Source organism: Ammospiza nelsoni, chromosome 16 (genome assembly GCF_027579445.1).
Source record: "Ammospiza nelsoni isolate bAmmNel1 chromosome 16, bAmmNel1.pri, whole genome shotgun sequence".
Lineage (NCBI taxonomy): Eukaryota > Metazoa > Chordata > Aves > Passeriformes > Passerellidae > Ammospiza > Ammospiza nelsoni.
The window spans coordinates 18,590,759-18,617,024 of record NC_080648.1 but is presented as its reverse complement, the minus strand read 5'-3'; the positions used below and the strand labels follow the sequence as shown (position 1 = coordinate 18,617,024).

The 26,266-nt window shown below is 47.8% G+C and overlaps 1 protein-coding gene across 5 annotated transcripts in view; it reads left to right on the top strand.

Annotated features, from left to right (window-relative positions):
- Nucleotides 1-26,266, top strand: part of NR3C1 (nuclear receptor subfamily 3 group C member 1) — a 61,661-nt gene that overhangs the window by 16,451 nt on the left and 18,944 nt on the right. For all 5 annotated transcript variants that reach the window (XM_059483280.1, XM_059483283.1, XM_059483282.1 and 2 more), the window contains exons 3-4: nt 20,778-20,941; nt 24,777-24,893. In XM_059483280.1, coding sequence (XP_059339263.1) covers nt 20,778-20,941; nt 24,777-24,893 — 281 coding nt within the window. The remainder of the gene's footprint in view (nt 1-20,777; nt 20,942-24,776; nt 24,894-26,266) is intronic.

Below are 26,266 nucleotides of genomic sequence, written 5' to 3'. Positions count from 1 at the left end.
GGAAGATCTGCAGAACGTTATTCCTTTCCTCTTTCTGCAGGTGTCTGAGCTGTCACCTGCCTTTATGAATGCCTTTGCAGCGTCACGCTCATCAGGCTGCTGCTGTCTGGGGAGGGGCTGTGTCTGTTACCATCCTTCATCTCAAAAAGTGGAGTCCAATATTTGATGATAATTTTGTAGCACTCCAGCACTGACACAGTCACCTTTTATTTTGGACCCCTGAGTTGGTGAAGTCTCTACTTTCTTTTTTTATTGTTGTCAGCATGGTGAAGACAGGATCATAGTTGAAAAGGACCTCTTGGGTTGAAAAGGACCTCAAAGCCCCTCCAGTGCCACCCCTGTCATGGCAGGGACACTCTCGACTGTCCCAGGTGCTTCCAGCCCTGTCCAGCCTGGCCTTGGGCACTGCCAGGGGCAGCCACAGCTGCTGTGGGCACCCTGTGCCAGGGCCTCACCCAAAATCCCATCCAACCCTTCCCTCTGTCACTTTAAAGCCTTTCCCCAGGCCCATGTAAAAAAGGAAAGCGCCTTTTCTCTCCTTCTAAGTAACCTTTTGCCAGTCCAAATTTCAGTTTTCAGGCCAGCCAGTCTGGGTTTTGCAATTGCCTTTGATAAATAAGCAGTGTCTGGGTTTGCATTTGACAGGACAGGCATGTTGGAATGCACTTGGTGAAGCCTTTTGCTCAATGAAAACTGCTTCTTCTCCCTAGTGATGCCTTTTCTGCTAAATCACCAGCTGTGATTATATCTCTTACCATATGCAAATTTTAAATCTTCTGTTATGAAACTTGTATTTACTTAGATATCTACTTAGGTATCTACTTAGATTAGAAGGCACATGTAGCAGGTCTATATTTGCTGTTTAATATTTTTAGAGAAGTAGCGCGCCGGTTTTGTCTCGGGGTAGACATGCAAATGTCAGACAAGCAGTTTGAGTCGCAGGTCTGAAGGCTGTTGGTCAGCCCCAGCCTGTGGGACAAGATTAGGGTGTCTGCCTGTGAGAGATGGTCAGGGACCGAGGCTATTTCCTAACAAACCATGGGTTTTGTAACTGTCCACGTAAAGGCAGGGGAGAGCTCAGCCACGCTCCCCTGCCAGCTCCTTATCAGCTGTGCTGCAGCCTGTGCCTCTGGAATCACAGAGCAGGATTAGCTGGGGCTGACGTGCAGCTGCAGACCCAGCCCAGCAGCACCTGGGCTCAGGCACCTTCTCCTTGTCAGGGATCAGGCACCTCTCCCTGTTTGGGATCAGATACCTTCTCTGTGTTTGGGGTCAGACACCTTTCCCTGTTAGGGATCAGACACCTTTCCCTGTTTGGGATCAGGCACCTTCTCCCTCTTTGGGATCAGACACCTTTCCCTGTTTGGGATCAGGCACCTTTCCCTGTTTGGGATCAGACACCTTTCCCTGTTTGGGATCAGGCACCTTTCCCTCTTTGGGATCAGACACCTTTCCCTGTTTGGGATCAGGCACCTTTCCCTGTTTGGGATCAGACACCTTTCCCTGTTTGGGATCAGGCACCTTCTCCCTCTTTGGGATCAGACACCTTTCCCTGTTTGGGATCAGACACCTTCTCCCTCTTTGGGATCAGACACCTTTCCCTGTTTGGGATCAGGCACCTTTCCCTGTTTGGGATCAGACACCTTTCCCTGTTTGGGATCAGACACCTTTCCCTGTTTGGGATCAGACACCTTCTCCCTCTTTGGGATCAGACACCTTTCCCTGTTTGGGATCAGACACCTTCTCCCTCTTTGGGATCAGACACCTTTCCCTCTTTGGGATCAGACACCTTTCCCTGTTTGGGATCAGACACCTTCTCCCTCTTTGGGATCAGACACCTTTCCCTGTTTGGGATCAGGCACCTTCTCCTTGTCAGGGATCGGACACCTTTCCCTCTTTGGGATCAGGCACCTTCTCCCTCTTTGGGATCAGACACCTTTCCCTGTTTGGGATCAGGCACCTTTCCCTCTTTGGGGTCAGACACCTTTCCCTGTTTGGGATCAGGCACCTTCTCCCTCTTTGGGATCAGACACCTTTCCCTGTTTGGGATCAGACACCTTTCCCTGTTTGGGATCGGACACCTTTCCCTGTTTGGGATCAGACACCTTTCCCTGTTTGGGATCAGACACCTTTCCCTGTTTGGGATCAGACACCTTTCCCTGTTTGGGATCAGACACCTTTCCCTGTTTGGGATCAGGCACCTTCTCCTTGTCAGGGATCGGACACCTTTCCCTCTTTGGGATCAGGCACCTTCTCCCTCTTTGGGATCAGACACCTTTCCCTGTTTGGGATCAGGCACCTTTCCCTCTTTGGGGTCAGACACCTTTCCCTGTTTGGGATCAGGCACCTTCTCCCTCTTTGGGATCAGACACCTTTCCCTGTTTGGGATCAGACACCTTTCCCTGTTTGGGATCGGACACCTTTCCCTGTTTGGGATCAGACACCTTTCCCTGTTTGGGATCAGACACCTTTCCCTGTTTGGGATCAGACACCTTTCCCTGTTTGGGATCAGGCACCTTTCCCTGTTTGGGGTCAGACACCTTTCCCTGTTTGGGATCAGGCACCTTTCCCTGTTTGGGATCAGGCACCTTCTCCCCAACTGGTGGCACAGCCCCTGCTGTCTGTGCAGCTCCCAGGGCTGCTGCTCAGGCTGGGATTGCAGCAGCCACTCCTGCAGTGCTCAGGGTCAGCAAGGGGCTCAGCCCAAAGCTTCCTGCTCTGTATGACTGCAAGGGAGGAGAAAGTGCTTGGAAAAGCCACTGCTCCCTGTTGGTGAGGGTCAGAGGCATTGCCAAAGCCGTGCCAAGGCTCCAGCTCCCCTGGCACGTGGCTGGTGAGGCTGGGACCAGCCACCAGCACTGTGACTCCCAAATGGAGGTGCTGTGGCAGTGTTCTGTGTACACTACAGGACTTGGCTTGTGGAATGTTTGCCAGCACTCATCAGCAGGGTTTTTCACTTGAATCACAAGATTAAGCTTACTCTGAAATAACTGAGAGCTCCTGGAAGGAAGCATCTGTGCTGTGTGTCTGCTTCAGGTGTGCATGTGCTCTGTGCTTGTGCTTGCTCAGGAGCGGGGAATCCTGAGAGCTGGGGTTCCACATGGGGGGCATGTACACAGCAGCATTATTCCTCTATGATAGTATAATTCCTGCTTGTATCTAAATGCTCTTGCTGGTTTGATGCATAAAAGTTTTAATTTGACCCTGGACTCTTTCATGGCTGTATATATTCAGAAGTGAGTGTAGTAGCCATCAGCAGTGAGTATTTTTGTTGTTGTCTGCTTTGTTCTTCCTTCCTCTGTGACCAGAAAACTTGGTTCTCTCTTGGATCCGTGGATGCACGCTGGAGTTATCAGTGGTTAGACAACAAGTAAACACGTACTGTACATGGGCTGCTGGCCAGCTGGCCCTGGCAGCCGGCAGCTCGGGACTTGCTTTCAGCCCCAGAAGAATGCCTGTTTGCTTGGTCATTTCCTTTCCTTTCAAACACAAAAAATAAAACTTTTTTTCCTCCAATTAAATTGCTTTCCTGGCCTAAATATTGAAGTTAGGGAGAGAGCTCCTCAGATATTGGGGCTTGGGCAATTTGGGAGGAAACTTTTGAGTTTGCACAGAAGCCCTTGAGGAGCACTCACTGGGATGGGAAGTGACCAGGCTTGAAATTCATCTCTTTTTTCTCCTTTCTTTGTGGGGCAGTTCAACACTGAATTTCTCTCCCTGGCTCAGGCCTGCCTTGTCTGTGGCAGCTGTGCTTGCCCCCAGAGAGGTGTTGGGGCACACAGAGCCCTCGAGGGGCAGTGCCCTGATCACGAGCTGTGTCCCTGAGCCTGAGGTTTTCCTCTGTTGGAAAATCCCCTTCCACAAGGGTGTTTTCTGCACAAGGGTGTTTTGAACTCCAGGGTGGAGAAGGCAACTCAGAACATGACCTGCAGCACCCTGGGACATACCTGGCCACAGTACCCTGGTGTTTGCACCACTGTGACTAGTTTTCATCCAATATTTGAGTGATCACATTTCTGTCACGTGCAGTTAAAAATGTCTGTGCTGTAAGCTGGAGAATAATTAGACTGAATGCATGCCTGTAATTGATCTTTCTGCTGGTTATTATACTAAAGACCTGCCAGGAAATTTGCTTCCTTTCCCGCATCCCTTTCCTTCTCCCCTGAAAATGTGCTCAGAAACTCCAGAGCAAAATCCCTGTTTCCCTGAGGCTGGGAAAGCCTCAGCACGTGAACTGAGCCTCGTGGCTGTGGCTCCTTCTTTGACCTGAGGAGGATTTTTTTCAAGGGCACCAGCACAATGTGTGCATTATTCCCTGCAACTCATGGGTTCTTCAGCCTGGGATCAGGTATGGGCAGGTTTGGAGGGGCTGCCCAGGGAGGGTTGGGGTGCCCATCCCTGGAATGTCCCAGGAAGGGCTGGAGGTGGCACTGAGTGCTCAGGGCTGGGGACAGGGTGGGCATGGGGCACAGCCTGGACTCAATGGGCTGGGAGGTCTTCTCCAGCTTAAATGGTTCTGTGATTGTGATGGCATCCTTTCAGCAGTGTTACATATACCAAGGACTTATCGTTGGGTGTTGGAGTAAATCTGCTTTTGCAGGGAGCTTCACAGTAATCGTTTCTTACACAGCCCTCTTAGAGATTATCTCTGTTCTTGGCTCTAGTTAGAAGTGAAAAAGAAATCAGAGGGTGCCTTGGCAATGGGATTGAAACAGCAGCACAGGTGATCTTGGGGTTGATTTACTTATTCCACAGAACCCTCTTCCCAGCTTAATTTTATCTCTCCCTCCGATCTGGTGTCTCTGTCCATGCAATGCTGTTTTGCAATAGCAGTTGCATTTCTGGCGACTCCTGGGTTGGTTCTGCCTCCTTGGGGTGACAGAGCTGCCCCCACACAGTGACAGCTGCCCCTGCTCGTGGCGCAGTGCTGAGGAGACTCTGGGCTGAACGCATGGATGTGTCCTCTGAGCTCCTGCAGAGGCTGGAGAAAGGCTAAGGAGAGACCCAGCATTCTGTATCTTGGGAAATCAGAATTGCAGAGGCTTTCAGGAGAGTGAAGGCTGATGATAGGAGCCACCTTCTTTTCCAGCTGCCTCCAATAAATGTCAAATAAAATGCTTATTTTACACACCAAGGGTGTGAGGGAGTTTGCCTTTAAAAACTTTCTTTTCATATTGTAATTGGGGACTGAATTTAAATGCTGGTTTTGAAATCAATAATACTTAGTGGAAACTGGTTTTGAGTATTTTGAATAGTTGTCTTCATTATTAATTTCCATTTGAGCACTTTGAAGCCTATCAAGTCCATTTCCCGTCTCCATGATCACATTGCGATTACTTGGTGGTTTCTCTGATCTTCTCAAGGCCTTGCTTTCTGTAAATGACAGTCCCTGTGGTATTTATAAAACTGTTTTTTACTTGGTGGTGTTATTAAAAAATGCCGAGCAGAAAAAGTGGCTCTGGGAGGAATGAATTTGGTTATTCCTGCCTTTGCAGCACTCCTGGGTGGCTCTCGCAGGGGGAAGGAGGAGGCTGGTTCTGAGCAGAGAGCAGTACCCATGGGTTATTCTGAGCCCTGGGAGCACATTAATGCTGTGAGGAGTCCTCTGCCAGGCTGCCATGTGCAGTCCCTGCAGGGCTTCAGGCATCTGAGCACGTCACATTCCCACTGAATTTCTGGAGAAAACCTGACCGTGCATGTAGGGCTGTGGGCACAGCCACAGGTCCTGAACCTCCTGCACCCTGGGAGCAGTGGATATGGAGCTGGGATTTGGCACCTGCTGTTAGCACTGAGCCGTGGAATCTGGTCCTTGCTTCATCAAAGTCCATAAAACATCTCAAGTTTTTCTTACAAAGCTTAAAAACAGTACCAGGTCATGGTTCGAGGTTCAACCTAATCGTGAGATTTAGTTGTAATTTCCTTCAAATGCAAAAAGTAAAACTTTTTTACTCCAATTAAATTGCTTTCCTGTCATAAATATTAAAATTAGGGAAAGAGCTCCTCAGATACTGGGGCTTGGGCAGTTTGGAAGGAAGCTTTTGAGTCTTTGAGGAAAGGTTGCACAGATCCCAGAATCACTGAGGTGGGAGAAGACCCCCAACACCAGCGAGTCCCAGCTGTGCCCCATGCCCACCCTGTCCCTGCCCAGAGCCCCCAGTGCCACCTCCAGCCCTTCCTGGGCACCTCCAGGGATGGGCACTCCAAACCTGCCCACACCTTATCCCAGGCTGAAGAATCCAGGAGCTGGGAGCAATAATGTTTTCTTTCCCTTCTCTTTGTGCAGCAGTTTAAGCCCATTTTCTGTCCCTGGCTGAAATCAGAAGTGCTGCTTCGTTCTTTAGCTCTTCTGCACATACATTTCTCAGCCCAGAACAGATTTTCTGAGAAAAGACAGATTCTCTTAATTGTCAGCCCTTAAGTGAAGCTGAAGGAGAAGCGCCAGATGCTGCAGGATTTGTGATGAAAGTTGCAAGAATAGTCAGTCCAGGGAAGCACTCATCATTGTCTCCTTGGAAAGGCTGGCCTGCTCATCTCCAGCTGAGTGAGGAGCTGCAGCCTTTAGCCTGGATCTGGTATTTCCTTGTGGGTTGTTGCTGGGCAAAATGGGGTTAACTTGTGGCTTTTCCAAGCTTTCTGAGGCACCACAGCTTCTGAAATACTGAGAAGCAGCAGCAGTGATGGTTGGTGGGTCTGCTCTTGTTGTGTTATCATTTACTGTAATTCTCTCATGGTGCTTCCTGGGTTTTTCTCCCAGGATCAGCTGTAGGTTCCACATTCAGAGTAGGGTGAGAGGAATATCTGTATTACAGGTAGGAAGAGCTGCAGATAATGATGGCGTGTTCAGCATCACGAATAAGAAAATACAAAACTTAAAACATTCCTTCCTGTCACTTTGATGATAATTTATATTCAGGCGTTGGTTAATCTCATCTAAATTCAGATGTGCTGAGGACTCAAATTTAAGAGCATAATTATCCATAGTTCAGTTTTCTCCATGAGGCAGTGGGGAGGAGAAACAGGCTTGGATTGTTCTTGGCTGTTCAGTGTTTCTCTGTATTGCCAGGTAAGTGTTCATTGTAGCCATACTTCTAAAATTAGTACCTCTTTTGGTTCCTGAAGTGAGGTGAAATTAATTTGGGGGAAAAAATGACCCTAGTTTTTTTTTAAATATTTTGTTCTTAGGATGTGTTGTAGTTCTTTTATTTTTAATTTTCTGTGGTGGTGGTATATTTGTTGATAATCTTAATTATACTTTACAGATTGAACATTGGGACACTGAAATGTTATGACTGTATCATCCTGCATGATCCAGGTGTTGTCTTAACTTTTAACCTGGTTTGTCTCTCAACCAGATCCTCTATTGCCTTGCCACGAGTAGATTGGATAGTGGAAGCTTCCCTAGGCAGGGTGGAAAGGAAAAGCCCTTTGTGTGGTGGGGTGACTCCACAAAAACCAGGAGCTCCTATTCTCCTGGGAATCAGTGGGATGGCTCCATAAAAACCAGGAGTTCCTGTTCTGGGAATCAGTGGATGGCTCCATAAAAACCAGGAGCTCCTGTTCTCCTGGGAATCAGTGGAATGGCTCCATAAAAACCAGGAATTCCTGTTCTGGGAATCAGTGGATGGCTCCATAAAAACCAGGAATTCCTGTTCTGGGAATCAGTGGATGGCTCCATAAAAACCAGGAGTTCCTGTTCTGAGAATCAGTGGATGGCTCCATAAAAACCAGGAGTTCCTGTTCTCCTGGAATCAGTGGATGGCTCCATAAAAGCAGAGGGTTCCTATTCTCCTGGGAATCGGTGGATGGCTCCATAGCACCAAGAGCTCCTTCTCCCCAGCAAGGGCCAGCTCAGCAGATCCATCTGACACCCTCTGGTCCTGCTGGCTGCCCTGCACCTGCAGCCACCAACCTGTGCCAGGTGAAGCCCTGTCCAAAGAGGGCTTTGTGTGCAGGTCCCAGCAGAGCCCTCTCCTCACAAAGAGTTAAGTGTGCAGCCAGAGCTGGGTTTGTTCCTGTTGTGTTTGCCAGCGTGACCTTTGTTTAATGTTTCTCAGACAGAACATGCGAGTGACATGACAGCAGTTAGGGAGGGATTTTAGCTGGAAGTACAGCAGGCTTTGGGCACACATGTGTTTATTGCACCTTGCAGATACTCCTGGGTTAGCTGCCCCTTCTGGGGGAGCTGGGAGCCTGGGTGGGAGCCTGGGTGGGAGCCTGTGCTGGCTCCCATGCTGGTCCCAGCTCTGCTCTCGCAGCCCTGGCTGTGCTGACGTGTCCGGAGCCTCACGTGCTGCTTTGGAGCCACTGCTAAAAACAGGGAAAGATTAACCCCTCTGCTGTTTCCTAAAGGTGGTTTGTTTCGGGGTTAATTCCTCTGAAACCCCAGGAATCTCAGAGAAGCTTCCCAAAGGTACAAAAGCTGTTTTTCTGAGGGAACCTCATCCCCATTGGAGTTGGCTGAGCCATTGGATCAGTGTCTCTCAAAGATGCAGCAGTGGAAGTTATTGTATGGTTAAAGCAATACAGAAATGCTTGTTGGAACCTGGATGTTGTGTTTTAGATAAAAGCACCTCCATGTGCTTTTCATTTGAAAACTTAGGGCTTTGTGAATGTCAGCATCCCCTGTTATTTTGGAGTTAAAAGCTTGTTTGGTGTGTGTGATTGCAGCTGTATGGGGTCTGCACCTTGGGAGTTTCAGTGCTGCTTTGGTTTGTTTCTCTGGTACTTGCTGCTGAAAAAGCTGATTATAAAGCTGGGACTGAGGTAAATGAAGTTGTACCCCAGTGAGGTCTTCTCAGTAATGTCTGATTGAAATGGATCTTTTTTTCTCCTTTGCTTTATGTTAATATTTTTTAAAGGTGAGATTGTTGGATTTACTGATCATCTGATGGGTTGAAAGGATTGGCTGATGAACTTTTATTTTTTCCTACCCTATCCTGGGTCTAGCTTTGTCAGATTTTAGTCTCTGATACATTCTGTTCAGGTGCCCATACTTTGAAACCCTTCCTGGCTGCAGCTCAAAAAACATTTTTTGATATTTTTATATTGTTTGATTTCATCAGTAATATGGGAAACTGATTGCCATACCTGTTCTCTCACCTCCTGTGTAATTATGCTTATGTAAGAATATAAGGACTTGGGGACTAATGCATAGTCTTAAAACTGAATTAAGCACCTGTTTTCTTCAGGTGCTGAGCAGAGTGAGCTCACCTCCCAAACCCAGCGTGCAGTGAGTTCTGCCTTTCCCACATTTCAGTAGTAAACACCCAGTAATTTTCCCATGAGGAATACTGCGGCTCTCCTACTGGAACAGTCTTCAGATGTCTTCAAAACCTGTTGCAGCTGTGAATGCAATATATACTCCATTGAGTAAATCTTGAGTAATGACCACAGTTAAAATGTTGATCTGAGCTGTTGTGACATGTTCTAATTCAGGAAAAGAAAAGAGTTTGCCATCAGGAGAGTTTTTAGTACTTTTCAGAAGGAGTGTTGGGGTTGGTGCTGTTGGACACCTGCAGTCAGTTCAGCCCTGAGGATGCAGGAGGTGCTCTGGAGGAGAGGGATGGTGGGGAGGACTCGGGGTCTGTCTGTGTGTCTGTCCCTGTCGTGGTGGCTGTGGCAGAGAGGTAAACAGCCCATTAATGAAGTTTACAGATGGAGTTTAATTGGGAGGGGTTCCCAGTGCTGCTCAGGAAGAGAAAATACACAAAGAGGCAGAGACGAACAATGCGGCCAGGAAACAGCGCGGGGTTCAGCGAGGAAGGAATAGAGCTTCCTTCAGCTGGCAGGGAGGGGAGAGGACAGAGGGAAGTGCACAGAAAATACCAGGAGCCCTGAGAGGGAGAGAAGGCGAGAGCTAAAAGTGTCATGGGGGGAAAAATGCGCACCACAAAGGAGCCCAAAGCCCCAAGGTGAGAATTGCCTGCGAAGGCGGGGTGTGGGCAGCAGGAGGGATGTGGTGAAACATCTTTATAGTCTTGTGTGACATGGTTGCCAAGTGGAAATAAAAGCAGGTAATAACCTACTGTGTGTGCATGTTATAGCAGAAATTGTATCTGTAATTGCTTAACAGTGTTGACAAAAGTAATTACAGCTCTCTTCAGGATAATTCAATAAAGTTGACTTAAAATGCCTTGGAAATGACATACAATATACACGTCATACAGGTCTGGGGTGCTGCTCCTCGCTGGCCCTTTTGAGAATATTACACAAGTTTCTGTGGCTGATTTCGTGTCAATAGACAAACTTAGGACGTGCTTTTCTTCCTGTTTGTGCAGGGAAGAGTGGTTTCGTATTTGTTCTTTGCATCCCCTGTGTCAGGGGCCAGTTAAAGTGAAGTGAGATTGTGTTTTGAAGGGTGCTAAAAGTGATTGTAAGAGTTTGGGAAATGCTTTTTAAGCAGATTCACTCAGTTTTAAACTCTGTTATGTAGACACACAGATCTGGATATGAAAGATAAAATGCACCATGAACTAAATGTGAAACAGGAAGAAAAGCTTTTGTTGGGTTTGGGGGGAGGCCTCAGCCTCTCCCTCAGGGCCCTGAGCCATCACTGTGCTCATCCGTCAGCAACTTTCTGATTTTTGAATTTTGAATTTGCTCCTTGTCTTTCCTGCAAGAATTCCTGTTCCCTCTGTAAGATGGTAAAAAGGAATCTCTACCCTTTAAAGTGACGTTGGTGCTCATGACTAAACAGGGAGCACAATCCACACGAGCTGGCACTGCACCTCGGCTCGGGCCCATGGCGCTGACAGCAGCTTGCAGTCGTCATCCCTGTGACTAAGATCTCAAAATCATCACCAGTATTTCTGTCTTCCAGCAAAGTACCCAGGATATGATGTTTTTATGGGGGTTTGTTTGTTTTCCATGCTCTTGGAAGCCGTCACAAAAGCTGATTCTGTCCTGGCGGGTTTATTGTAGCAAAGCCCGGTCTCCCTTCCCACTGCTCTTCTCATTAAAGCCAGCTCAGGCTCCTCCTCCTCGGCTGTTTCTTTAGCTGATGATGAAAATAAGTGGCTATAACAATGAATTTCCCTCTCAGGGGATCAAAACATACTGAATACATACTTGAAATGAGAGTGGAAACACAGTGAGTTTAGTAAACAGTGTGGAAACAACCGGAATGAACCTTCAGTACAGATTCCTGTTGGTAAATGCAGATTATCTGTGTAACGAGTTTATTTCATGTCGCAAACCACCACAGTTTATGGGCATCTCTTCTGCCAAACAGAAGCATGCCTTCAGTACTGAAGTAGTACCTTCTGGGGGTTAAATCTTTTCATTGTCACTTGTAGGTTGAGCACTGAAGCAAATGACCAGTGTGCCCATTGCCCATCCAAAATCTCAGGAATATGCTACTGTTAAAAATACAGTTCTCATTTGCCAGTTGATTTATTTTGGGGGAAAAAGTTTGCTTTCCTTCCTACATATACTGGGAATATAACAGACACGTTTTAAACCACGAGGTGGATTTTGATTTCTCAGTAGTTTCTGCTAATAGCAAACGTCATTTGAGAGTATTTTTCTTGCTTACATGCCTTATTTAAACTCTGTTTTGGCTGCTTTCTTTTTGGTCCACTGGTGTTTTTTGAGCTTCTGGACTCCTGTTCAAAGTTTAAAGAACAATAACCAGTCAAATGTAAAATAATGTCAATTGAACCAACTGATGACTCAACAGTCAACCAAGTCATTCTGGCCCTGCACCAAATGGACCGAGGCCAAAACCTAAAGTTGGCACAGGTCCCCATCCCTGTTCTCCATAGATCTGCACTGAAGCAGAGCCCGGAGTGCAACACGCTGGTTAATATTCCATAATGAAGGGCTGCATGTGTGAGAGTGTGCCTCCCATTGAGGGAGCCCGTGCTGGGCAGGACCTGAGTCTGCAGGGCTCCCTCCAGAGGGACCAGGAGACAGGGAAATGGGGTTTGTGCTCCGGGGAATTCAGCAGCCTCACCTGCTTCAGTATCACCTTCCCTCTGAACAGAGCTTCCTGGAAGGGCTGGAGAAGGAATGAGGGAAAAACATTCCTTTCTGCTTCTCTTGCCTTCTCTTCATCTTTCCCTTCTCCTCTTCCTCAGAGTTAGGGTGTTATTTCTGCTCTGTTATTTGTGTTGCATTGCTTTTAGTTTCTTTTTTTGTATTTCTACTGATATTCGTTGTTGTAAAGCAGGAATTAGCTCTGCAGTGCAGCTAAAAGCATGAGCTGGTAAATCAGTGTGTGTGTCCACATTGATACAGCTCCAGGTCCAGACCACTGTTCCACTGGCAGCAGGAGAGTCTTGATTTTATTGTGTTTTTTCAGAATAGAAGAAATGAACTTCCTAATTGCAGCTCTAAATTTATTTATGTCTTTGATGGTTATTTGACTGTGGAAGGACTATACTGCAGCTTTGAGGCTTTTGGAGAAGAGAAGGCTCCAAGGGACCTTGAAACCCCTTCCAGTGCCTAAAGGGGCTCCAAGAGAGCTGGAGAGGGACTTTGGACAAGGGGGAATGGCTTCCCACTGCCAGGGAGCAGGGCTAGATGGGACATTGAGGGTGGGCAGGCCCTGGCACAGGTGCCCAGAGCAGCTGTGGCTGCCCCTGCATCCCTGGCAGTGCCCAAGGCCAGGCTGGAAGGGTTTGGAGCACCCTGGGACAGTGGGAGGTGTCCCTGCCCATGGCAGGGGATCTTTAAGGTCCTTTCCAATCCAGACCATTCTGGGATTCTATGATTCTACTACAGTTTACTTTAATATTTGACTGCCTTTCTTTCTGTATCATTAATATTTTTCCATGTATGTTAGAATCAGCTTTCCAGACGTGTCTCTCCTATCCTAGCAGCATCGTTTGGCAGCCTGCACACAGTCCTGTGATTGACACGAGCACTGGACACGGCTCATGCTGAGGTCATTAATGGAACAAGTCCTGTTTAATATTTTAAGTTCAGTTCCTCTGGTACAACATTAATGTGTGCTGGAATAAGGGGTCAGATCCGATCTATGCTGACTGTGGAGGAAGAGCCAAAATGCTGGGGCTGCTCTGAGCTCATGAATCTCTTGTGATCGCCACAGAATGTCTCAGTGCAGTTCTGCTGCTGTTGAATTCCAAGTGCTGGCCCATGGAACTGGTGTGTTAAAGGGTCAGTGTTTAGACAATACATTTTTGGGCAGTTAGTTTGACTCTTGGTTAGTTTGCAAGGTTCAGAAAACTAAAAACCTGCTTTTAAGGAAGATAAAGCATCTCTGAGGCTGCTGAGATCTGAAACAGAGCCCCAGAATCCACAGAAGTTGGAAAAGACTTTTAATGTTACCAAGTCCAAGCTGAGACATTTCTTGGGATGCACTGAAAATTAAAAAAAAAAGAATCTAATTTTATTCAGACCTTAGCGCTCTATTGTAGAGTGCATTATTTTTCAGTTGTCCCGGTCCTGGCTCACCTCAGTCTGTGAGCACAGAACATCTCCCTGTGCCTGCAGGTTTGAGATGATCCACAGGCTGTAAATACAGCTAGATCAAATGGCTATTTTGTCATCCAGCAAAGCTTAAACAATTGGTATGGCCCAGGATGATTTGATTCCATATTTTTATGCAAAGTTTGTATTTGAGTATAGAGGTACTGCCTTGTGTCTGGGTCTCTTTTTTTGCTGCCTCTTTATTTAGGGAAGGAAGGGTGAACAATGAAATTTTAAAAGCAGCACAAAGCTTTGGAAAAGTATGCCTAAATTGATTCATATAGAAATGAATTCTACCCTTGAAGGTAAGACTTTTTGGCCGCTTTACTGGAGCACTGTAATAAATATAAAAGTTTAGAACATATAATTTAATTATCATATTCTGGCCATAAATGCTTTAGGTCTGTAGTGCATTTGAAATCCCAAGAGCTCTGGCTGAGGTTGCAGCTGCAACATCAATTACCATTTATCCATTCCAAGAAAGCTTTGCCTATGCCCTTGAAGCCTTTACGCTCTGGAGAGGCTCCAGCGGGAGCGCGGCCGCTGCTCCGGCGTCACTCCCGGTGATGCCAAGATGGGAGCGGGCGCCATTTCACAGCAGGGCCGGGGCTGGAGCCTGGGGAGCTGCCAGCAGCCCCTCCTGGTGCTCCTGAGAGCTGCAGTGCCCTGGGCAGGTGGGTGCTCCTCAGGGATTGGGGATGGCTGTGGTGCTCCCTGAGAGCTGCAGTGCCCTGGGCAGGGTGCGTGCCCTGGGCAGGGTGGGTGCTCCTCAGGGATTGGGGATGCCAGGGTGCAGGCTGGAGCTGCAGTGCCCTGGGCAGGTGGGTGCTCCTCAGGGATTGGGGATGCCAGGGTGCAGGCTGGAGCTGCAGTGCCCTGGGCAGGGTGGGTGCTCCTCAGGGATTGGGGATGCCATGGTGCAGGCTGGAGCTGCAGTGCCCTGGGCAGGGTGGGTGCTCCTCAGGGATTGGGGATGGCAGGGTGCAGGCTGGAGCTGCAGTGCCCTGGGCAGGTGGGTGCTCCTCAGGGATTGGGGATGCCAGGGTGCAGGCTGGAGCTGCAGTGCCCTGGGCAGGGTGCGTGCCCTGGGCAGGGTGGGTGCTCCTCAGGGATTGGGGATGCCATGGTGCAGGCTGGACACACCACTGGGCCTGGGGAGCCCTGGCTGCCAGGGCGGCTTTGCTCCATGTGTTGTGTTGGCAATCTGCAGATTCCTGCCCTGCTTCCGTGCTGCTGGCGTTTGCCAGCACTGTTTGTCTGACTGTACAAACCCACAGATCCTGCAGCCGGCTTTGGTTGTGTGAAGGAATGGTAAAAGGTGTGTTCTGCAGGTGGGGATGATCCCGAGACTTTGCTGCTTGAGGGATCTCTGATATTTTACATTTTTCTGTTAGAACCGTGGCGTCCCCTAGCAGCATTTACTGTGGCAGGGTCAGGAGCAGGGAGAGCCCCTCTGCCTGCGCACCAGGAGCTGCTGTGCCATGAGTTTGTGGCTCTGGCAGTGAAGGAAATTCGGCAGTGCCACATCCCTCCCGGTGCCATTATCTTGGCCGTGTCACAGATGTGCTGCGCGGAACGAGACCGTTAGCTCAGCATCTGATTTCCTGGCTTATCGGAGGTTTTTTAATACAGTGTTTATCTGGGTGTGCGATAAAGGAAACCGTGTTAATCGTCCTGGTTCTCAGAGCAGCTGGAAACCAGAAATGCTGGGGGCTTTTGTCTACAGGCTTTGGTTAAATACTCCAGAGTTGATTTTTCATTTATTATGGCATCATTGAGGACATGGTTGTTGTCAAGACCTGCACTCCTACCAAAACCATCCGGATCTCCATTTTAAACAAAAATAGAAAAGAGAGCTGAAGAATGGGTAGGTCTGTAAGGGAGCTGTGTGGAGGGAGGATTTGTGGCTCTATGAGCAGTCAGCACCCCAGGACACCTTAGCCTGGGGTCTGTCCCCATGGCAGTCTGTGCCTCTGCAGTGGCTCTGTGCCCCCTCTGTGGCACCCGGCCAGCCAGGGCTGGCTCTGTGTCTGCAGAGCTCAGGCCTGGGAGGAAAAACTGGGCTCTTACCAATTTGCAGTCTCTTCAGAATGAAGTGAAAACATTTCAAGAGACAGAAGAAGCCAATGGTTCAGGTTCTCAGCAAAATGCCTTTCTGGAATTATTTCCAATTGGCAAACACACTCGTGTTTTAATAGTCATGACAAGTCTAGTGTCAACAGTCCTGGATTGAAATTTCTTCCTGCTTGAACTCAAAACTACTTCCCTGCCTAAGAGGATATAAAAATAATTAATAGTTTCTCTAGTTAATGAAGAAATAAATAAACAACTCAAAAAATGTAATCAGGCAGTGTCCACAGCCTAGTGTTTACATTGTTCTCATTGCTGGAAGATAAGGAGGAGACCCAGATGGCAATGACATTGAAAATGGTTTCTTTACTCTTAGTTTGGTGATACACTTACACCAATAAGTAACTTGCTTTTAGGAATCCATTCCCAGCGGTTGGTTCAGTGGAGCTGCAGAGCCAGGGTGTGTGGTGGGCCGTGTTTTGGTGTCTGGGGGTGTGAGGAGTGACTCCTGTTTGACAGAATGTGGTGCAGGCTGGCTATTGCTTTCACACACTGGTGAAAATGGGTGCAGGCTGTAGGCTGGAAATGGTAATTTGGGTTCCTGGAGGTGTTCTTCCCCTCGCCATTGTCCCACTAGAGCTGTCTTCCATAGGGTCAGAGAAGCGTGAGATGGTTTGGGTTGGAAGGGATCTTGAGGATCAACCCGTCCCGCCCCTGTGTGTCGATGTGTCCAGGTCCGTGTGTCCCTGTGTGTGTGTCCCTGTCCATGTGTCTGTGTATCCTTGTCTTTGTTTCCCTGTCCGTGTGTCCGTGTCCCCATCCATGTGTCCGTGTGTCCCTGTGTGTTTGTCCCTGTCCGTGTGTCCATGTGTCCATGTCCATGTGTCCCTGTCATGTCGGTGTGTCCCTGTCCGTGTGTCCATGTGTCTGTGTCCATGTCCCCCTGTCCATGTGTCTGTGTGTCCATGTCTGTGTGTCCCTGTCATGTCTGTGTATCCCTGTGTGTCCCTGTCTGTGTGTCCCATCTGTGTGTCCCTGTCATGTCTGTGTGTCCCTGTCCATGTGTCCGTGTCCCCCTGTCCGTGTGTCCATGTCTGTGTCTCCCTGTCCATATGTCCCGTCTGTGTGTCCCTGTCTGTGTCCCATGTCTGTGTCTCCCTGTCCATTTGTCCATATGTCCGCATCCCTGTGTGTCCCTGTCCATGTGTCCGTGTGTCCCGCTGCCCGGGCTGTGTCTGTCCGTCCCCCAGCAGGACCCAGGACAGGAGCCCTCCCCGGCCGTTGCCATGCCCGCCTGCTGCAGGTGACCCTTGAGCCGGGGTTGAAGTCCCTGGTGAATGGTTAACCCTGGAATGGCTTTATTTAAACACCTCAATTTCTGCACAGCTCGTTACTGGGGCGCCATCTTCATTAAGCCTTTCCATTTTCGCGCTTCATTAAAATTTCCTATTTCACCCTCTTCATAAAGGTTTCCCATTTTGCCCCCATATGTTCCATTGAGTGGAAATGATAATCACATCTATGCAAATAAATAAAATCAGATTGTATATTAATAGTTTCTGAAATATACATGGGAATGTACTAAGTTTAGTGCCCCATACCAATGCCATGCCTCCCAAAATGAAATTTAATCTAAGTTTTTACAGATTTGAACGGTGAAAATTGGGAGGTTTTTTCCTCTCTCGTCTATGCTGCTTGGTTTTTTATTTTATCTAGATAGGACTCATAGTTTATTAGGGTTTGTTGAGTTGAAAGTAGTTTCCGTAAATACTGAAAGCTGTTCCATTATTATATTATCTCAGAGTGTAATTTCCCTGCCTTACCTCTTCCTTAGGAAGTGGTCATTTGCCTTTTGCTGTGTATAACTGTGTAGGTGAGGGATTTACACTGAATGTGGCTGCTCTAACTGTAAAGGTGAGAGATGTATACTGAATGTGTCTCCCATAATTGTATAGGTGAGGGATTTACACTGAATGTGGCTGCTATACCTGCATAGGTGAGGGATTTGTACTGAATGTGGTTCCCATAACTGTATAGGTGATTTATACTGAATGTGGCTGCTATACCTGTACAGGTGAGGGATTTACACTGAATGTGGCTGCTATACCTGCATAGGTGAGGGATTTACACAGAATGTCGTGCAGAGCCCTGCAGTCCCTCCTGGTGCTGTTCACCAGCAGGGCTGGCTGGCAGCTCTCCGCACGGTCAGTAAATATTGCCCTTATCTGATACAGCCAGGCTGGGAAGATATGCCTGCAGCCCGGATTAGATTGCTGGCTACTGCTGTATTAATCAATGTAATCATTTATTTTTAGCTTCAGAAGTCATATCATCTGTTTTCTTTCTCATATTACATTTTCTGTGGGGCTGGTACAGAAAATGAGCCCTGTTTAAAAATTAAAGGTGGCTGAAAAGTTTCAGTGGAATATGTTTGGCACTGTCATGGTTTCCCTGACAGCTGATGAATGTTTCCTTAAAAATGCTTTTGTCAGAAGTGTGAGAGGTATAAAGAGTTTTATTTTTGTATCTAAATTAGCTGTCTTCAAAACTATACATAGAAAGATGTTTCCATCTTTTTAATAATTTTAATGAAGCAAAGTTCTCAAGTGCTATATTCCTTATTTAAACTCATAGCTCCTAGCCTGTACTTCAGTGTTTAATCTGAGATATTTATTATTAGAAAAGGAGCTATTGGCCTAAACTTTTAGAGAAAATAAGGCAGTGACTGCTGCTTGTAGAAGTGGTATTGCTTGGTTTTGAGGTAAGTGTCGGGGTTTTTATGTGGGGGTTTTTTGCATATGACAGTCTAAAAGTAGAGAAACAAATTTCTTTTTCCAAACGTATCAGTAAGCTGGGGAGAGAAGAAAAAAAAATGAAAGAAGAAAGTAATATGTGCATCACATGAAAGGAAGCAAAGCTTGAGGTCAGAATTACTTGTCTGATGGTCAGACAGGAAAGCTGTGAGAGAGCAGAGAACCAAGGTGGCTCTCAAGCCTGAGGCTCTCCCCTTGTGTCTGGGCTCCTCCTGGGGTCCCCTGGAGCAGCAGAGCAGGAGCAGAGGTGGATCCTCAGCTGCCTTCCCAGGATGTGTGAGCTCCTGCAGCCCCACGAGCTGCAGCTCTGTGCTCAGAACTGGTGCGTGGAGTTGGTGGGACTGGCTTGGGTTTCATGCTGCCATGGCTCCCGTGCTGCGGGGTGCATTGTGCAACCAGAGGGGTTTATCAGAGCTCTTTAAAAGAAGATTCATTAACTGGAGAAGCCAGGAAAGCCGTGCCATGGGTGATGGGCAGGGATGTGGTCCCTCAGTGAGCCCTCTCCAGCTGACAGACACGTTGTGGGGGCTGGCAGCCTCGTGGCAGAGCCACGGAGGAGAAGTGTTGAGCGTTCCAGAGATGCTTCTGAGCGCAGAGCAGCGATGTGACAGATTTGAGTTCTTTTCCAAGTTCTGGAGAGAAGCATTCTTCCCTTTGGGAAAAGAGGGGCCTTTTTCTTCCCTTTTTCCTCAGGTTTGACTCATTCTCCTCCATTCCTGCTGCCAGCCTTTGCTGCTGAGGGCTCTGCGCCACCCTTGCTCTGCTCTCCCCTTCCCACTGCTCTTGCAGCACCTTGAAGCTGTTGCTGTGCTCCTGTCTGGTTTTCTCTTCTGCTCAGCCTCTCTGCTCTGAGACACAGCTCAGCTTCTCCCCAGCTCAGACTCTGCTTTTAGGGGCTCTGCACATCCTTAGGTCTTCGCTGCCTGTGCTGTCTCATTTTTTCCCCCTAACACAAGTAATTTTCACTTCTCTCTGCCTTCTGGTTCCATTTTTGTCAAAGTGAGAACTTCATTGACACATTTATTGTGGTTTGACTTTGATCCCTCTGTGTTTGAGTGGGAGGATCCTGCTCCTTGTCTTTTGATTGCCTCAATCCATCCCTGTAGGAAAGGACCAGCACAATGGCAAAATCCTTTGGATCGGTGGATGGGCCATTTCTGGAGATGGGACATATGGACCTGTGCAAAAGCAGAGCTCCCAGGTGTTGGAATGTCTTCATTTGGGATGGAATTTTAGGGTTTGCGTGAGCGTGTTGGAGCTGTAGTTTTTTTTAAATGTGTGAGCAAATCTAGTCAGACTTCCTTGAGGAAGGGAAAAGGAATTTTCCATGCAAAAGCCATCCCACATACAAATGCTAAACCCACATCAGGGAACGTGGATGGTCTGGAGAGTTTCCAAGGCGAGGCACCAAAACCTTAAATAAAAGTGTCATTTTTCTAGCTTCATCTGGAGAGTGGCTGGAACCCTGGTGAACAGGATTTTCTGTGAAAATCAGTTTCAAGTGAAGCAGGCAGTATAGAAATCATGTTTTAGGCGTTTCAAACTTAGTTGGGAATCACAGAATGGCTAGGATTGGAGATCATCCAGTCCAACCTCCTGCCCAGGCAGGGTCACCCGGCGCAGGGGAGGCAGGAGCGTGCCCAGGAGGGTTTGGGATGTGTCAGAGAGGGACACTCCTTGACCTCCTGGTGTTCCAGTGCCTGCCACCTCCATGGAAGGACGTTCTTCCTCGTGTGGACGAACACAACAGCTGGGCCTTTCCAGGGCTGTGGGGCAGTGCCTGCTTGGTCTGTAGGATCAGGGTTGGTCTGTACGAGTGCCATGCAGCTCCCTTCAGAGCAGAGAAGATAAGCCACCATGAGAGCAGCCCCTGAGCCCTGGCCCAGCACTGCTGGGTCAGCCCTGAGGATTAGGAGCAGCTCCAAGGTGATTGGGATGGATTGTTTGTTGTTAACAAACCAATCCTTCATTTGTGGCAGGGCTGGGTGTTTACATCCAAATCCTGAAATGAGGGGTATTTCTCGCTCTACTCCCAAACTGCTGGGGTGAAGCCATCACGTGTTACTGTGAATATTTGTTGCTATATGGCCCAATTTGCACAGCTCCTTGCATAACAGCATCCCAGTGGAGCAGCCGGTGGTGCTGCTGGGAGGGAGCCCTTGTGCAGACTGCAGGGAATGTGGCAGTAATGGAAACAATATGCAGTAAGAGCGTGTTTAAAGAGTCAATTTTAAAGGCTGGGATAATTGTGCAAGAAACTTGGCTTCAGAAACGTGTAAGGGAAGGAATCTTGATGCAGCCAAATAGGCCGTGAAAAATCCATACAGCTTTTCTGGGGTTTTACAGAAGTCCTTGTTTAACTGTTTCTGGTGCTCTCTGTGTGCAGAGCTGCCCCACCAAGCTGTTCCTGGCAGCTGTGCTCCCCTCCATCCCAATTAAAGGTGTTTCTCTGCTTTGTTTCAGCCCTGGAATGAGGTCAGATGTAAGCTCTTCTCCATCCACAACTTCAGCAACCACGGGACCACCTCCCAAGCTCTGCCTGGTGTGCTCCGACGAGGCCTCGGGGTGCCACTACGGTGTCCTGACGTGTGGCAGCTGCAAAGTCTTCTTCAAAAGGGCAGTGGAAGGTAGGACCTCCTCATCAATACGAGATCCCCACACACACCATCCATTTTCAAACCCAGCATCCATGGCTTTGCCAGAGTCCTGCTGAACAAGCCACCCATTAGATCACTGATCTTGTCATGGTAAATCACATTGATAATGGTGCATTATCCAAAGCATGGATTCCATTCACATTGGTAAAATGCTCCCATTCACTCAGTGTAAAAGAATTTATTGTTGTTTTGGCTTTTGTCTCTTTCATGTTCTTTCACTGTTGTTTTTGTTTATTTGTCCTGGTTTTATACAGATATTTGTCTGTGTGGAATAGATTCGTAAAGTTTGTGATTTTTAAATTTATGGTTAGTTGGTTTGTGTAGAAGGCTTACATGGAACTTGGTAAATGTGTTGTGTGTGAGGTTGTTGTAGTTTTCCTGTAAACAACGTTGGTTGAATTGCATCCATGTCCCTGGGTGTTACTTGCAGGGACACGGGGTACCAGGGGCGTGTGTGGGATTGGATCACTGAGATTTCTGTCCAGTTGGGATTAGAGAAAACCATTCTGGAAAGCAGAGATGATGGAAAACTAATGTGAATGAGGGCTGTGTGGATTTTGGGTGCGTCAGTAGCCATTTGTGAGGGACTAGGTTGTACCTCAAGATCAGACTGTGCTGCAGTATCACGTGCAAAAAAACCGGAGCGTATTCCCAGTGTTTCTGGGAAAATGGCGATTCCTGAGGTCTGAGAACATCATTCCTAGTTCTGGCCCTCAGGGTTTCCTGTCCCGTGCCTGCCTCATGCAGCCCTCTCTGAACCAGGCTCTTTCTGCTGACATTTGTGCAGCTGGGGTCACTGGAGGAGAGGGAAGGCTCTTTGACAAAGACAAACCCCCATTCAGCCCTCGGCAGCAGCACTTTCCCCAGTTCTGGCTCACAGGTGCCATGGGGAGCTCCATGGAAGGGCAGAGCCCCTCGGAGGGACAGCAAAGTCAAGTTCATGTCGTGATTTCTGCTGGTCACAAAGGGCTGTTGGCTCTGTGGCGGCTGAGGTATAACAAGGCAGCATGAGCTCAAGTGCAAAGCAAATAGTCTTCTGTACCTTTGATTAAAACATGGTCACCAGAGATCCCTCAGAAGACAGTTTGTAAGGCAGCTGGACACGTGCCATAGCCATGGGTTTGCCTGTTCTCAAGCTTAAATAAATCACAAAAGTATTGATACAGGAGAGAATCACCCCAGTGATTCCTTTTGGGTTTGACACACAATAAATCAGCTGTCTTGGTATTAAAAATGTAAACAGGCTTGTGGCAGTAGTTCCTCGAGGCTCACCTCTGCCTTCATTTTGACTGTGCCACAAATTATCCCACTTCTCACAGAATTCCAGAACCATTAAGGTTGGAAAAGACCTCCAGGTTGATCAAGTGAAGCCTTTGATGGATCACCACCGAGTCAGCTGGGCCACAGCACCAAGGGCTGAGCACCCTAAACCCTTCCATTCCATGACATGGATGTGCTGGACTGTTCCAGGATCCGTTAGTCCTAGTCCTCACTTTAAGGAACAAATAATTCGGTTTTGTCTTTTATAGGCATTTTTCTTATTAGGAACACATGTAAAAAGAATTTGTTTCTGCAATATCCTTTTTATTAGTGGCTGCCAGGCACCTGTTAGTGCTCAGATCAAGCTGACTCTGCACACTCATTATCCGGCCTTCAGCCAAAGCCCTTTTTTCCACCTTTGCCTCCAGGCCTGTGTACTGGGACAGAAATAGTCACAGAAACTGGAAGTGTCAGTGTCTAGAAGTCAGTATAAAGTGCATTTTTTCAGCAAAGAGTAGAACCAGAGGAGAAGAGGAAGGGTGAAGGTGGGACAGCAGCTGTCGATTTATGTGCAGTTCTTCAGGCTCACAGGTCTTTCTGCGGGAGCCCAGGCTGGCCAGAGACAGCTTTTTGTAGTTCTGATTTCGTGGTGTTTCAGAGCCCAGAGCCCTTGTGGCTGAGTTTGTCCAGCCCCAGCCCTGCTCAGCTCCCAGCCCTTCACCCAATGTGCCAGCCTGGATCCTCCCAGCTCCTCACACCTCCCTCCTGCTCTGCTCCAGATCAGCCTCTTCGTCAGCACTTTCCATTCCATCCTCCAGAGTCCTTTGTCTGCAATTCCCAACCTTTTTTGGGCTGCTGTGCCCAAATGGGCCCAGAGCTGTTGGTGCCAGAGTGCGTCAGAGCCCCGGTGCCAGCGAGGCAGTGGGTGGGATGGGATTGGGATTGGGGATGGGGATGGGATTGGGGATGGGATTGGGCATGAGGATGGGGATGGCATTGACCAGCCTCTGAAAAATGCCCCTGTGTGCCCCAGATCCCCCTGGAAACTCCTGCCTTGGCTCACCCCTGGTTTTTAGCAGAGTATTTGTGGAGTGCCTGGGTTTGAGCAGCAGAGAGAACTGGAGCACATTCCGCAGCCCTGGGCAGGAGGAGGACGTGGAGCACCAACTTCCCTTCGTTCTCCCCCAAATGGTCATGGGACAAGAGGCTTGGGTTTAGTGTAATAGAAAGAAATAGTGTAGCTTGGTCCTAGGAAAGGCAGGAATAGGTGAGCAGTAAGAACAAGAAACCAAGCATTTGTGCAAATAGAATGGAGCAGCTCAGGAGCAGCTCAGGACCCTCACCTGAGTGCCTGTGTTGATGTGTGGAACTGTGATCTCATCAGACAGGAGGGACAGGGAGCTGTTGTTGTCTCTGCTGCTCTGCAGCGCTGGCACATGGGCATCAGTTCATGTTCTGTGTGTGTTTCTGTGTGTTAGGATGCTAATGGCAACAGAATGGTGAGTGGAGGATCTGTTGTCTGCATTAATCAAACACAAAGCTGGCACAAGGGTCAGGAAGGCTCCTCTTCCCTGAGTGGAAGAGGTGGGGCAGTCATTCAGAAAAACATTCCTTGGAATATCAGCTTGAGACGCTTCACAGGAGAAGTTTGGCCAAAGCCATAGGAATGAACTCTGCATGCCCATAATTTTCACAGCTGACTTGTAAGAAATTCCTTCTCCAAGCTGTTTTCCTGTGAGAAAACTCTTGGACTCTGTTGTTAATAATTCAGTGTTTGGAAAATCTGTTTGTTTCTCACAATGTTGTACTGTCAGTACTTTGCAATACAGAGTAAAAGCGCAGGCTGCAGCTTTCTGCCCTCTGGAAAAACATGCTCCTTGACCCCTGTCTGGGAGAAGGATCTATTCTTTGGTAATACCTTTCCCTAAATAAGTTACATTCAGACATTCATGCACTCACATAACTCATATAATTAAGAATAGGTACTTCTGTTGCCCTGCTCTAAGCAGCTAAGCAATACAGTTATTTTAATTTATGTACTTCAGCTTGTTGTGTTTTCAGGGCCAGTTTTGCTCTGAATCTGTGAATCCATAAAAATGTCAGAGAGTTTGGTTTGTCCAGGTCAGGCTGTAAGTTCCAGGAAGGTTTCACGACTGTCCAGCTGATGAAGCTGTGTCTGTGCTCTGTAGAAACGTTTACAAGTGTTTTCTCAGACTGTGTTTGTGCACATTATTTATGTCTCTTGTCAAACTATTTACAGAAATGGGAAACCTACTGGAGAAGGCGGCTTTGGTAAATGCAAGGGGAAATAGTTTTAAAAATAGAAGTTCCCTGGTGTTAACAAATAGAAAATAATGTTTTTACCTAAATGTATTGACTTTGAGATCTAAACATGAGAAATGCTTTGGATATGTGAAATCAGTGGGTACCGATGTTTTTGCAAGGCAGACAGTGCAGCGAGGGAAGGTTTGCTGTGCTCCTTACTGTCACTGGGGCAGGGTCTGTGCGTGGGGAGCTGATGTTTGTCTGTCTGTGTTCGTGCCAGGGCAGCACAACTACCTGTGTGCGGGCAGGAACGACTGCATCATCGACAAGATCCGCAGGAAGAACTGCCCCGCGTGCCGCTACCGCAAGTGTCTGCAGGCGGGCATGAACCTGGAAGGTAACAGCCCTGCCAGCCGGGCTGCTGGGGAAATGATGGGGAAATGATGGGGAAATGATGGGGAAACTCTGGGGAAACTCTGGGGGACTGCTGGGGGCAGCTTCAGTCCGTGCTGCATTCTCTGGGCATTGTACGGCGACACAGCAGGGCTTGTGCTGCACCTTCTCCTGTGTGTCCAGCACAGATAAGGCACGCACACAAACAGGGGCTGTTCTCCATCCCTGTCAGCACGTCTCGTGGCTTTTTCATGGAATGTGGGACAGCAGAGCTCCAGGAGAACACCTGGAGGGAGGGGTGACACCTGTGGGAGGGTGTGCTGTCTGAGTGACCTGGCTCTGAGACCATGGACAGGGATGGGAGTGGGGATTGCATCTTCCAGCTTAGGAAAATTGAAATACTTCTGTTCATGCTGTGGATGCTTCTTAAATATCTGACAAAATCTCTCTGGAAAGTGTTGGTTAAACATTTTAACATACCACCACATCATTGTTCTCTGCTGAGTCCTGAATGACTCCTGAGAATCTGAAGGCCACATCAACCAGAGATTTAGCAGCACTTGTAAAATGGCATAAAGCACTTTTATTAGTGTCAGCTTCATTTTATGTTTGCTATTTTTCCCTGAGCAGCAGAGATTAACGCAGCACTTACTGGTGCAGTTATCCTGGTGGTACGTGTGTGATCAAAATTGTCAGATAAAATAAAAATGTCAAAGATGTATTTGTCAGCTCCAAGGATGAACAGAATTTCATTTCGGTGAGTGCTAACATCCTTGGTGAGGTGTAATGATAAGTTAAAGAGATCAATGAAGCACAGACTGGTGGGGAAAGGGAAACTTTTATGGCTGAGAGGGAAAAGGAATCTAGAAACTCAGGAGCACAAAATGGAAGAACCCAGAGTAGTGTGAAAGAGTGAAAAACACCCTGAAAACAAGGATTTTTGGGACAGATCTGAACAGATGGAGAAGTGGTCATGCAGAAAAGCAAACTGGGAGGCAGCATAAAGTGCAGAACAGACTAAAATCCAGTTTATCTTGTCTATTTTAGGGTCACAGTTTAGGAATGACTGATGTTCAAAAGAGAATTAAATTTGCATGTTTTTTAGACAGTAATTTCTTTCTGAAAAGTCCCCAGCTGCATCCCCAGTGCATGAACAATGGTTGAAGCAAACCAGTGGAAGGTCAGAAGAGACCTCAGTGTCCAGCCCATCCATCCTTGGGCCCGGTGCACTCTCCTGGCTTCCTGCTGGACTTTTTCCAGGAGCCTGCCCTGTTTTGGGTTTCTCTCAGTTTCTGGTGCCTACAGTGGATCTCACTGTTAGCTATTGGGTAGAAAATGAATTTATATTTAAATTCATTCATTCATTCATTCATTCTA